Raw genomic sequence first — 14400 nt, 5'->3', positions numbered from 1 at the left:
TTTTATCTCTCATCCTTTTTTTTTTATTTTCCCCTTCCTTGGTGGCTCCCTGCCGCCCCGCCCGGTCCGCGCAGCGCAGCCCGCAGCCGCAGCATGTACCAGGGCCACATGCAGGTAAGCCCGGGCTCCGCGGCCCGAGCGCGCGGTGAGGGGCGCGGGGCCGCGCGCAACAAGTAGCCGCGCAGCCGAGCACGGGGGCTGCCCCGGGCGCCCTGCGGGGAGCGCGACGGGGGCTCTGCGACTCCGCAACTCGCGGAAGTTGCGCGGGGCTCGTGCCCGCRGGCTGGGCAAGGAGCCTTGTGAGGACAAGGGCTTTCATGGTGTGTTTTAAGTGACATATGTCGCTCTGGCCGCAGCCCGTCGTGTATGTCAAGTGAAGGGCAAACTGTAAGGGGGAGCACGAAGCACTCAGCGCTACAAAATCCCTAAAAAATTCCTGCCCCGCTGTGCTCAATATGCTGGGTTTAGAGGGGACAGACTGTGATTCTGCTCCCCAGCATGGGCTGAAGCTTCATTTTGCGGAGCCCCGGAATGACTTTGTGGAATGAATCTCAAACAGGCGCCCAGCGCCTGCGAGGCTCCGGGTAGGAATCTTGTCTCCCAGCGCTGCTGGTCCTCATCATTGTAGCAGCAACTGCCTCTGTCGGATCAAAAGCTGCCAGTGCTGGGGACGTGCTGCTTTTAACCTTGACTCCCGTTTCCCTGCGCGTGGCTCTTCCTTAGAAAGCCAAGTGTGTTAGGAAGGAGGAGGAGGTGCTTGAGGGGAGTTAAGGTTTACACGGATTTCTCCCTTTCCTTTCTTCGCTTTTAGAGCYAGCGCGGCTTCGCGTTCCGTGCCAGAAATGACCGGGGGCTTTGGGGATGTGGCGCGGTGCACCGGGCGTGCAGCGCACCCGGCACTCGGGCTGTTTACGCAGAACCCASCGCTGGGGCAAGCGGGACCCGACCGCTTGTGTTGGTGAGGTCCCAGCCTTAAAATCAGCACTTAAAAACCCGCTCACCCGACACCAGGGCCGTTTAAGTTAAGGCAGCGCCAGCCCCAGSGTTGTGCTGCAGGGCTCTGATTCAGCACCCGGTTTTCCGGAGCTGGAACGGCCGCTCCTGCCCCTGTGTGTGGTCTGATCTGGAGCCTGATAAACAGCGTCTCCTGGTACCGCTTCAGAAGAGACCACAAGCAGGTTTGAGCAAGAGAAGGAATCAGTGAAAGGAGTACATGGATCGCTCCCTAGTTATAATACTTAAAGTGTTCATGTCTTGCAAGAAAGCAAGCATGTAACTGTTGTCACCGAGTTGGGTGCTAGGACATGTGTATTGTTACCTTCACACAGCACAAGTTCTGTGCCACGAGTCACATCGCAAGGTTGCTACTGACACACAGCCCTTTTTAAAGAGGCGTGCAAGGGATGCTGAGTTGCAGCTACCGGAGTTATTAGAAGGTTGGATTTTTCACAAATGACTCATATTTGAAATTAAATTTGTGATAGAAAAATCAATTCAAAACATACCAAGATGTTACTACTGGTGTTCTTTCAAATTTCTTATAAAATACATCTTTCTAGTCCACATGTAATCTAGGTCCAACCACATTTACTTAAAAGTTTGCCTAAAGGCAATACACCTGTCACAGTGAAAACCAAAAAAAAAAACTTTTAAGTGTATTTCTGTCCTAACAGGAGGCATTTTTGTTCTTCAGACAACTGAAAAAAGCCTAAAGCATCATAGAATGTTCATATTTACTATATCCTTAATTAGAGTCTTGGAGTCACACTCCACTTTCCAATGAAGCACTCTAATACCGTGTTGATTAAACCACCCTGGAGTACAGACTATATCRCAGGCTACAAGCACAGTACCAAACCACATGCCAGTAAGAACATAGTCCCATCCCGAGCATTACAGACCTGCTCCAAAGAGCCCTGTGACATATGTTAAGACTTAGCGACCAACTGGAGGGAAAGTAGTTGCAATTTCCTGCCAGTCCTACCTCTCTCGAAAGTCAGTAGAAGCAGCTGCCTCTGTTTTTCAAGCAAAACTTGCTTTGTTCTCATAGGTATTACTAAAACGTGCAGAAGTATTTCTTCAGTGCAATTACTTTAGAAGATGTTTACTGAGGCAATGTTTTATTAATGACCCAATACTGGGCAGACGTTTGAAGGAGCACAACGTTAATGGCTTTAACATTGTAATGAATGTAATTAGGCAGCCTGAGAACTCACCCATCTCAAGCAGGCATCAGTGGTCTGGGCTTTGATGCAGAATCTCCGACTGAGCTCAATAAATTCTGCAAGAGTAGAAGGAACACACTTGGTGTTTAGGTTGAAGGCACCCAAAGCACTTCCTTGCATCAGGCCTTATACGCATCTCATGTTAAATCTTAGCTTATAGCACACATCATACTTTCTTCTTCYGAACCCCAGAAAAGCACTTGGTTTATCCCAAGCACCAAGCTTTAGACTTCCCTCTTGATGTTTTGTAAATGGCTCCTTGCAACCCAAAGATGCTAAAATTCCCCAGCTAAAATTCCAACAACTGTAAGAAGAAGGAAGTGCCTGGTTCAGCCACTGACCTTACATTTCCTGCACCTTTCCAGCTTTGTGTTGCTTGTGCACTGCACACCTTTACATAAAATACTCGGGGAAAGGCAAAGCAGCCCTCAGGAGAGGCAGCACGCGCATGGGGTGCAGAGCAGTGCRGTGCTGCAGAAACTCCTTCCAAACTATTTCAAGCTAACATAAGCATTTGATATAGGCATTTTTTTTAACCAATCTGTTCTGTTTATGAATTCCCTATATAAAATTTAATAGAGATTGGCATAAYTTATTTGAGGTCCGTTGCTACCTGTCTGAAGTCTGAACCTTCAGGTGAGACTTCTGCATGAGAATGAGAAGGTCAGCTTAGATACACAGACTATTTACCTCCAGGTATACAACTTGATATATAATAAAAGCCTATATTATGCAGCCTTGTTTAATGAAGAAGTTTGCAGGGYGAGACTGGATGCTTGGCCACGCTCCAAGCCCCAGCAGCAGTCGTTGTGGGGACTCKCTACCAGGAGCTTTAGGGATTACCCAGACATGGCAGAAATGCTGGTTCCAAAGGCTCAGAGGGCCACGTGAAGGAGACAGGATTCCTCTTGTGGGACAGTGGGTGCAGAGCAGTGTGAGCTGGTTCCCATCTTCTGCGAGCAAACAGCAGCAGGCCAGATGGAAGCAGCACAGGAGCTGAATTCATCCCACAGGCACTGTTCTCAAATGTCTATCATTTTAACAACCAACCATAAGCTGTTTCAGAGGCTTTTTCCAGTGTGTTACGTACACGGAATCAGTCCCCCTCGCAATATTGACTTTAATGAGAGCTTTATAACAGGGTGGCAGGTAAGTTATGACCACAGAATAGGATTTTGACAGCATTCTGGCTGGTAAAATCTGTTAGGAAAAACAACCCACTGACTTAACACAGAAGTAACTAAATAAATCCTTTGAAAAATCCTTACCTCGGTGCTCTGTACAGTCAGCTTTCTTCAACAGAAATGCTTGAATGGAAGAGAAGCTTTGCCAAATATTGGTATGGGGATTTATGTGTGGCTGTGTCGTGTTGGGAGATGTCTTAATTTAGAGCAAGCAGAAACCCTGACCACACATGGCTATCAGATCCTCTGGCACTTTTTTTTGCAAGAATAGGCTTATTAGTCATGATGCCTTGGCCAAATTCCAGACCAGACAGCTACAGGCTCCTCAACTTCTAACTGCAATCGACTTGGTGCCCTTAACCGCTGTGCTGGGGAACGCTAAAGATATTTAATGTTCTATTTCGGGCATTTCACCTGCAGATGAAATAATCCATGTTGCTCATTCCTGTTAAGGTCCCAGTCTTCAAACACATACGTATGTGATCTCGGTGGGTCTAGAACAGGAATAATGCATGAAAATTCCTGCAAACCCCAAAGGTATCGCATGTTTTGCTAGGCCTGAAAAGCATTGGTAAATATTTTAAAAGTTCTGAAAAGTGTTTTTGCCCTGATTTCCCRGCACATAAGACACAGCTACTGTGCTGTGAGAAGTGAAGCAGAATTGCCTCAAGATGGGCTGTTGCTGCACGTTGCATCTTTATTTGCTAGCCTATTACAAATACTGCAACAGTGCTGGTTACGCTAGTACCTAAAATACATACAAAGCGAGCTATTAATCWATTATGTTTATAAAAATGGAATGTCTCAGCTCTGCATTTTAGCCATGAATAAAATGCCCTATAATGAATATGCACAACACAAAATTCAATTCAACGCTAAATTGAATCTTTGTTCCGCTCCTAAGTTCAGAAAAAAATAGTATCATTGAGGTGCCAAATTCTACGAAACTGGGCACCTCACYGGAATGCTTTCCACTCYGCAACAATGCTGCTCCTAACTCCTCAGCTCACTGCTCCTAACYCTGCTGAAATGCCATGATGACAAACTGATAATTTTCACTATTACAAACCTTTTCCAAAACTTCTCACAATACCAGGATCCCATTTACAACGGTACCTTTTCCTTTTAGTGTTGTTCTTTTTCCCTAGCWGTGCCTAGAAGTTTTGAATAGCAGCTTATGAACTGCTTAGAAGTGAAACAAGCTAAAAATAATGAGCTTGTTTTCACTGAAGGAAGTTCACTCCAAGAAAGTAGGTGATCACCTGCTCTCGGCTAAGCAGCACACAGCAAGWGTACAAACTGTGAGGCTTTGCAATGCTGCCAGAGATGGGCGTTCCTTGAAGCCTTATTTTTATAAAGAACCTAGCAGAAAATCTTGGGAAGGCTCAGAAACTCTCAGCATTCAGCACATTTTTGCTGGATGTGAATTAAGAGCAATTCTTTTAAGAGYAATAAATTAAATGCATTCAAAACAAAGGAAAACAACAGGAAAAAAAMMCAGCAACACGGCAGTTAAATTCTCATGCTTAACTTTCACAGAAGAGGCATAGCTTACTCGAGAAATCACACCTTATTTTATAAAGCTACCATTACTTCCACAGTTTATGACAAYGTGCTGCAGCAGTAGTTCTTTAAGCTAGACATCTAGGAACCTGGATTTTACCTCTATCTTCATCATATGGCTGGACTAAGCTCAGTCACTTCTCCACGTGTCCATTTTGCTTCACCTACCTTGTCCATGTCTGCTATGTTTGAGTAGTAATTTTTAAATCATAATCTCAATTGTCAGAAAATGCACCCACACAGCTACTAAAATCAAGGTTTGAGAATCAAGAGCAGAACAGCATGTTGAGCAAACACCAGAGTGATTTTACTGGCAGCATTCAGGTAAAACTACACAACTGCTTTGATATGTTTCAGGTTCAAGCTTTAAGTTTTTAAACTCAGGTTTATGAATGTGGTCTTTATCTATATGCACAGATATTCTTGTCACATACAGTGATATCAACTGCCCGTACATCAGTGCTGCCTACTGTTATATAACTGACGGCCAGAATGAGCACGGTTCATGTTTGCATGTCTGTAATGTATTTGCTCTGCATATCACGTCTCTTTTAGAGTCAGTCTATTCTTTAGCTGACACATCACATATTCAAAAACTAATTAGTTTAATAGGGCCTGCTGTTAATGTAACAAGGAGAGGCAAAGTGGTAAGTCCAAAGTCTTAGAATGGAAGAAAGTAAATGAAATAGCCTATGCAAAGGATGGAGGCCAGAAAATGAGGGGAAAATATTGTCCAGACAGGTCAAGGTGCATCCCACAATGGAAGCGAGAGGGAAGATAACAACCTCCACAAATTTAGAGTTCACTTAAGGACATGAAGTCTTTAAAAACATTCATCTTCAGAAGACAGTACATAATTTATAAAAATACTGTGTCTAAGCAAGCCCAGTCTCCTGAAACTTTAACCATGGTTTTCAATGCTTAAAACAGATCTAAATGTTTAAGACTAACATTTAACCAATTTAATCTSCTACTCTTCCTGCAATAGTTAGCAAAGAAAATGGTAGAAACATTAGATTATCTAATGAATCTGAGTAGTTTGTTTTTCTTACATATCCAGCCCAGGAAGCAACCACTAATTATTTGTGTCATAGCATGTAAGCCTGCRCTTTCTGAAAGTGCAAATCCTGCATATTTGGAAAATAGCTGATACTGCAAACCAGCCAGAAGTAGTTGTCTTCCAGATCAGGTGTCACGACATGTAAACTAGGAGGTGGCTTTTATCATTGTCTGCTAACATTACTAGCCAAATGCCTGGGGACCACAAACSATACTCAGCAAATCCTCCGACCATGCTGCAGTTGTGAGCAGTGTGACATTTCATTGCTGTTCTTCTCAGACTTAAGAAGTTCTGAGTCATTACTACATGAGTTTGAYTTTGAACAGTTTATCTGCATATAAATACAGTCTAAATATTAAGCATTTGAAACATTATACTGATTTAGAAAAAAAAATCATCTCATCGTAACCTGATGAGACTTTAATGAGGCAAACTGCATTAGCTGGCACTGCAGGTGATTTTTCCAAAGTTTGCATACTAGTCACGTCTTACGATGTGACTGCAGTTGCTTCCAGACTTTTTTGTTTAAACCTTCACTGGGTTGGTACATTAGATTTAAGTCCCTAGTTTGCTTCCTCCTCCTCTCTATGTCCCACTAAGATGCTCAGAGTTGTCCTGTTAGTTTCTTCTCTCACTTTGTCCTAGTTATTCATGTTCTCCTCCCTGCCCACTTTCAAAGACTCTTCTCTAGCGGTCTGGCTTCCTGACATGTTTGCAGCCCAGTTCCCTGTAAGGCGCCTGCAGCAGCTTCCCMAACACATCCCTGAACCCTGTGTACAAAGGGGACATCATCAGGACCTGGTTACAAAGGCAAAAATGATCCAAGCTGAATGTCCCAAGCAGGAAGGAGCAAACTGAGTGCTGAGGACTTGGCTGCCAGCAGCCCCCTGCCACAAAMTAAATCTGAGCTTGGAGAAAACAGAGGACCAACAGGAGAGGAAAGGAGCTGKCTTTAAAAGAGCCACCTGCCTCTCTACCTCTAACCACTACAGCATGATTGTGGGGCGGATCAGTGTCCACRAGTTCTCTTTTCTCATATGCTTGTCTGTAAATAACAACCCCTAGACAAAAATCSCACACTCCAATCTGCTGACTTGCAATGCAAAACATGGGAACACTCTGCTGCTTCATGTCCACTTGTCGTCTGTTACCTTCCAGCTGCTCTTGACTTTCTATCAGTCCCTCTTGTCCTAGTGTGACTGTTGAATATAGAACAGCCTTCCTGGTGATAAGTGTCTTTGGGCACCATCATTCAATTAGCGCACAAATAACAGCTAAACTTCTAGAGTCTGTGGGTATGATAATACAAACATAGGTTGTATGTTGAATGGACTCAGACATGCAGTCCTTTTTGCTTATGTTAAGTATTTCTTTTCTGTTAAAATCTGCAGAAAAGAAATTTAAGTATTGTCATCCACTAACATTTCCAAACAACCTCAGGATGTACTTAACCTTCATTTATTTTAGGACTAGTCACATTTTTCTTTGTATTTTTTTCCCATCAATATTCTGGCTTCAGCGACTAGTATTCAAAAGGTGAAGGAAACCTTTAACATTTTCCCTACCTGTCAGGCATTACTTAACTGAAGAACTAGAAGGCACTGCAATTAGCTGTGAACAACAGCAGAGCCAGCTGTGTCTTCATTTACATGAGTGTAACTGGTGTAAACACCACCATAATTGGCTTCCAAGCTTTTCACATTAATCTCTGTCTTCCTAATGTCACCAAGTCAGTCCCAAAGTTACAGTGTCAAGTAGTGACTACAGCATGTCCTGAATACGGACAGAAAAGCTGGTCCTAATTGCATTTCCTAATCCAGCATTATCTAACCTGTACTTGGATCAAGACAAAGGTTCAGGAACTCTTCCTAAGTGTTCATTAAAAGTCAATTGAGAGATAATACTTACCTGTTTAGGCCCACCCTGGAATAAACAGTCTCAAGACAACACACATATCTCAAGAAGATATGAATAATGCAGAAAATATTAGAGCTCATCCTTTGAATTTACTGTGTGCAATATTGTGAACATAAACATAGGAATAAGCAAAGACTATAATAAATCAAAGCTCTAGTATTATGCAACATTGATAGAAAATACCACATTTTGATGTGATGGTCATCTGCCATCACCTTTGAAACTCTTAGGGAGAATCCKCTAATACAAAGTTCTGAAAAAAGTCAGTAATGATTTTACTCAAAAGAACTGAATATTATTTAAGATGAATATTATTTAAGTAAAGCAAGAGAATTTTCTTAGTCTCAGCTACGACCTTGGTCACCACAGTAATAGAAATGATTCACAAAATGATGAGTGTAGCACAACATGTGTTTCATTAAGGTGAGAAATTATTTCTACTGTCACTCACTGAAATTTAACAGGGGAGATCATTTTCCAGTTATAGACTTCAAATGTAGATGCTATTTACTATCCAACACTCCTTCCAACAACCAGGACAATTTTAAGGCTGTGAAAAAGAAATACAAGCAAAAATGGCCAGCTGTAGAAGTTAAAAACACTTCCCAAAATAAAAATGACACCAGGAGGTTAGATAAGAGTCATTTTATCTCCAGGTTGCGGGTCAAAAGAAAGCAGGCAAATGGTGATGCCCAGCAGATGAAGGAAGGGCAGAGGAATGGGTGGGGGAATGGACAGAGGAATGGGAAGCTTGGTGGAAGAACCCTGGAGAACTCAAAATTACATGTATGTGCTGTTAAAGAGAGATAGAAAGTCAACAATGCCAAGGTGCTGTACATCACTGGTGTGTTAACTAGAAAGAAATTAAAAATATTAACACTGGTAATGATAATGGAGACAACATCAGTCTGGACAAGGAGAGCAAAAAATTACTAATGGAGAACTGTTAGACATCTGCTAAATGAACAGCTTGGGCTATAGTTGGAGCTTTCTGTAATGTAATCGTAAGGAATTGTTTCAAAGGAAACTCTAATTTCCCAGATATACACTAAGGAACAAATGACACCAATAGTGTTAAGACTTAAGTATTCTTGGATGTGAAACAAGAAGAAATTATTTTACATGAATATTTTTACAGGAAAATATTAGAGAAGTGATAGATKGACTTCATTGTTCAGAAGCAGATTCTGTTCATATTAAATGCAAAAATAAACAAAAATGATCTGTAAGCCAGGTTATTTTGTCTGTATCAGTGAAACRTTTTGATAAAGTAGGGGAAGACATAAATGAAGACAACTGGAATGTGGGAGGTATGGGATTTCTGCAGGTCAGAGCTGTAGGAGTATCGGGAATCTGCATCTCAGGCAAGTGGTTGAAAACTGTGAAAGAAGCCTCAGAGTTAATAATCTCAATTATTAAGATGCTAAGGCATCACTGGCACTGATGATGATCAGGTCASTATACAGAGAAAAACGAACTTCAAGTTGCAACCATACAAATACAGTGAAGTGTAAACAGTACTAGGTGAGTTTAAGTACCAATAATCAACAAAAATGTTCATCCAAGGCTGTAAACTCTTACTTAGAAATGATTGGGAAGACCTACACATACAAGATGACAATAAGCTATTAATATGACACAGATAGATGAAGTTCCAGTTCTAGCAGAGGTATTTCCAGAAGAGTCAGGAAAGCACCAATGCCAGTTTCCAACCCATGGGCACCTTTGTACTCTGTATTCTTGCCAGATCTGATGGAGAGAGCCATGGAAATAGGTCCAAAGGAAGATGATGAGGGGAAAGGAAAACCCATCTTATGGGAGGAGACCAAAAAATTTTGGCTTATTTCATTTAGCAAAATGAAGGCTCAGCAGGAGCATAATCACAGCATGTAAATGCATCAGGGAGATAAACACCAGATAGGGAAAAATCTAAATTAGCTAAGGACAAAATTGGCATAAGAACAAATGGATGTTAACTGGCTGTGAATAAATTTAGGTTGGAAATTAGAAGAAGGTTTCTAATCATTACAGCAATCAAGTTTTGCAATAGCCTTCCAATTGGAATGGTGGAGGCAGAAAAACCTAATTACTTTAGAGATGAAGCACAATCAATTTATGGAAGAGTTTGTAGGACATACTGCCTATAAGAGCAGAGAACTGAAACTCAGTCACTAGAAACACCCACTTTGTCTCCTGAAACTCCTCTGACTGCAGCAGGAACAGACCCTGAGTCTTGCTCAGTAGGACCAAAATGCTCAACTGCAAGAAGTGGAAAATCTTCCCATTTTGCCTGGGAAGGTTTGATAGGCTTCCCAGCTGCTGTAACCTCCTGCTCGGAGCCCACCGTGGGAGCAGACAGACTAGTCCCAAAGCTCTTCCCATGGCCCTAGTCCAACTTCACGGGCCGCGTGGCCCTCCTGTGCCTGCCCCTCGACTGAACACTCTCAGCTGGCTTCCTAAGGTCTCAAGTCTCCCACTAGACTGAATTGATYGCTTTGCTGCACAGAAAACGTCACTAACCAGAGGAAACGTATTTGCCCCTTACAGCTAAACTCAATGATTCACACTCCAAACACTGCAGCTTTTCCYCATCCGGTATTTGTGTTCCAGTAAACAGGTGCCAAGGGTCTGAAATTATCAACTATTTTAATATTACCTAACTGTAAGCACCGATTTTAATAACAGCCAAGCTACGTGTGARTGAGCATCTAAACCAGAAGCCCCTGGCATCAGCAGGGCTATTTTCACCGATCTCGGGAGCAGCAGGAGAGCGAGCACTAGGAGAGCTCTTTCTCCCTGCTGTCACCACCTTTTCTCTCCCGAGGCTCAGGAGCCTCAGAAACACAACGTTAAGAAGCAGCAGTAGATGCTGCTTGTTAGCAAGCTCCTGGAGCGTCTCCCAGAACACAGGCCCCTTCTCACTCCAGCTCCCCTAGTAAAAATGGGAACTGAAATTCCCCATCTGACACTTGTTTGCCCTATCACCAGTTTTTGGTGTACACCTAAGAGGAGCTAAAATTACCAAGCAAGCAAACAGCTGTAAAAAGTAAATGAAACTGAGGAGAGGAGACTTTATCTCATGGAATGAAGAGTCAATCCATGGCTTTGTATAAACAGTGAGAGGGGAACAACTAAACAGTCATTATAATAGCTTCAAACATAAACACAATTATTTAGAGCTTATGTTTTTAAGTAAGAGAACTATCTTTATCAGGGAATATCTACTGCAATGTTTGGACTGTTCTCTTTGAAGCGATCACAAAACTGTGTCTTCAAGGCAGCTCGATTTCCCTTCTGATATGTTGAGTCAGAAAAGGATTTGGGCTTCATAAATCAAGTTTCTAATTCAAGTTCATAAAACCACTCCAGGGCCTGATCACTCAGATCATGACAACTGCAATTTGCCTCCCTTCGTGTATCAGGCAGATGTTCCTCCTAATTCCACCACAGCTTGAGAAGAGCATTATATCCTGCCGTTCCCGCAAGCCGTAATTTACTGAGCATCATCCTGGTACCCATAGTTCAGAAATTCAGGAGTCAAGCCAGGAAAGATTTTCTAAACAGATGAGAACACTGGCTAATGGCTAGTCAAGGCCGTACAAAAACATATTGCTAAATTTATGTAGCAAGGAAACAGGAGGGTCATTTGTTAAGTTAATTTCCTCACTTCCTACCTGTACACAAGAAATTAACAGTTGTTTCCAAAGTATTTTTACTTTCGTTTGAGTTTTTGATCAGCTATTGATGAAGTACATACACAAGCCTGGAATGAATTGGTGAAAGAACAGTTCTGAATTATGTGTTTTATAGTTGTCTAAGAGCAGCAAAATTTTACTGCCCTTTACACAAACACAGTTCAATAAATACTAGAAATAAAGTTTGAAATAAATTTCCGAGGAATTGAGTCAGTCTCATTAATCAYCCAGCAGCAGCTGTACATTCAGGTTGTTGCATACGTATTTTGTGTATTTGGGGAATAGCTAAAGCTTCAAGATAATTATGATTTTATGTAAATGCAAAAATGAGAGTATTCTCCTTATTGCACACAGATGCACTAAGCTGTGCTCCACATCAGGTGTGATTAACAGAATGAGGAGCAGATCTACTATGTGTGAAGTGATGGCTATTGACTAGAAAACTGAATGTATGAAGACATCATTTGCCAAGTGGCTCTAATATGTGTACATAATGTGCCCATTGAACAGTTTCAATTAGCTGAAAATTTGCAAATAGAAAATACAGAAATAATGAGTTTTCTATTGACTTTTGCATGGCTCCGTTCTTAATGTAATGGAATGCTTGGCTTACGCTAATACACATTTAAGTAATCAACTTTTTTCTAGACTATCCATCTCAGATGAATTCAACCTCTGTATGGTGCTTTGGATATATCACTGCAGACAGACATTCTTTGACTTTCTTCTTAGATCATCAGTTATAAAAATGAAAAGCCTACCTAGCGTTTCAGTAGCCAGGAAAGCTTCAGCTGCACATCTTTTGCACAGTGGTCAGCAGGGAGTGCACAAGGAATATATTTACACTCATCTGCAAGTGGAAAATTAGAAATATTACTGCAATAGTCATATCATGGATTGTGGTTTATCTTTTATTTTGAAATCAAAGATATGATGGCTGGAATACCATGCCCACTTCAGCTGACAGCTAAATATATATCTACTAAACATCTGCTAACACTTTACAGAATACTCTGAGAAGTTTACTAGTCAAAGAGAATTATGTTTCTATATTTTTCCATGTTCTCTTTCTTGATTCTTGATAAGTGAGACTTCTTGAAATGCAAAAGGAACCCTACTTGAAAGTCCATCTCCACTCATCCTTAGTTTTTCCTCAAATCTTTTATTCCTTGCCATAAAGGACAAAATAAATATATTACAGAAATGGAATAAATCCTGTTTTCACTTATATTTGCATGTTCTCACTACATAATAAGTGAAACTGTCATTTGGTATATACAGTTACCAGGTGTTTCCCTCTGGCAAGATTTGGGCAGTCCATCAGCATTTGTGTTGATGGGTTGTAAAAGAACTTCAAAGAAAAATTCTGAATCTGAGAATCATAATATTCCAATATTATTTAAAAACAWTTTTTTTTCACGGATTTCTGCCTTATGTCATTTTTTTTTTTATTAATACTTGTTACTGCATGGGATCATGGCACTAGATACATACTGCAAGATGCCTTTGAAAAGGCTACTATCCTGCCTTTGCCTCATTTTTCTCAGTGAAACCCCAGTCTCAACAAAACCCAGGACAAAGATACCATTAACTTCAATTGAAAGTGACAACTTATATGGAGCATTTCATAGCAGGAAACATTGCTTCATAGGCTCAAAATAAGATATCCCCTTAAAAGAGATATCTTAATTTTGTGAAGACAGAGAAATAATTAGTGTATAAGCTGGCTAAATTTTGCTTTGGGGATTTATACCTGTTTGCACCACATTTATACAAAACTTATTCACTACTTTCTGCATAAATAGCTGAACCATTAAACTGTGTATTGCCTAACCTGAGGGGCACTAAATATGATCTACTCTACCTGTAAGAGAGGCAGGTTGCATTAATTTTAGGTCATTTCTTCCAATAGGTTAGTTGAAAAATATATTCAGTCTCTGTTAGGCGGTTTAGTTGAAATTGTTGTTAATAGAGTTTGGAAATAGAAGCACTCGGCTCAGATTTGGGGAGAGAAAGAGACATTTGGAGACTGAGCATAATCACCTGTGTGAGAACAGAGGGATTCCCTTACCTGATAACTCCATACTGGGGAAAGGTACCAAGTAGGGCAGTTAGGGCAGCTGGAGTCTCTTTTGCCAGCAAAGATGAACTTCTCCTAGGTGCAAATGTGCCAGGTCTTAAGTTCCTCAGCACGTTGATTTTTCATTTTGATAAAATTCTGAAAAGTCATCTTAAAAAATCATCGTCAGATTTGAATCTAATCTTTTTACCAGATTTCACATAAAAATATTAGCGTTAACAGCATGTTACCCAAGTCAGTCACTTTCACATAACTGAACTGGTGCCAGAAGAGACTAGACAAATAATGGAAACCCAACTACTGTGTTCAACGTATGGACGCCTGGCCAAGGAAATTTAACACTTCCTTCTGGGATACTGCTGATCACAAGTAGTATAGAAATAGACGGGCACTACCAGAACAGAGAACCATGAATGGATAACAAAAAACAGAACTATAAAACAGAGGTAAAAAAAGAAAAGGTCTGGGGTGAACACACATAAAATTGGTTTTTGATTTGCACAGGTCAGTTTGCTGCACATATGCATTCTGGCAAATGATACAGTCTTGGGGGAATATGCCAGCGCTGCTCAGTGCATTTTGAAAGACATTTTAACCTGCAGCTTACAGAGAAATGTTATTTGTTCCTTTCCATATACGAGACAGAATGCATTTATTTTCATATACAATACAGAAA

At 41.2% G+C, this 14400-nt stretch overlaps 1 protein-coding gene across 2 annotated transcripts in view; it reads left to right on the top strand.

Moving 5' to 3' along the window:
* The first annotated feature begins 24 nt into the window (after positions 1-24).
* The window catches only part of PEX5L (peroxisomal biogenesis factor 5 like), a 94009-nt gene continuing 79633 nt past the window's right edge, over positions 25-14400 (top strand). For both annotated transcript variants that reach the window (XM_026045383.1, XM_026045382.1), the window contains exon 1: positions 25-114. In XM_026045383.1, the coding sequence (XP_025901168.1) occupies positions 94-114 (21 nt within the window). In that variant the 5' untranslated portion in view covers positions 25-93. The remainder of the gene's footprint in view (positions 115-14400) is intronic.

This window comes from Nothoprocta perdicaria, unplaced genomic scaffold (genome assembly GCF_003342845.1).
Source record: "Nothoprocta perdicaria isolate Ctin4 unplaced genomic scaffold, notPer1 scaffold_4, whole genome shotgun sequence".
Taxonomy (NCBI): Eukaryota; Metazoa; Chordata; class Aves; order Tinamiformes; family Tinamidae; genus Nothoprocta; species Nothoprocta perdicaria.
Note: the sequence above shows the minus strand (reverse complement) of the source record. Positions and strands in the feature narration are given on the sequence as shown.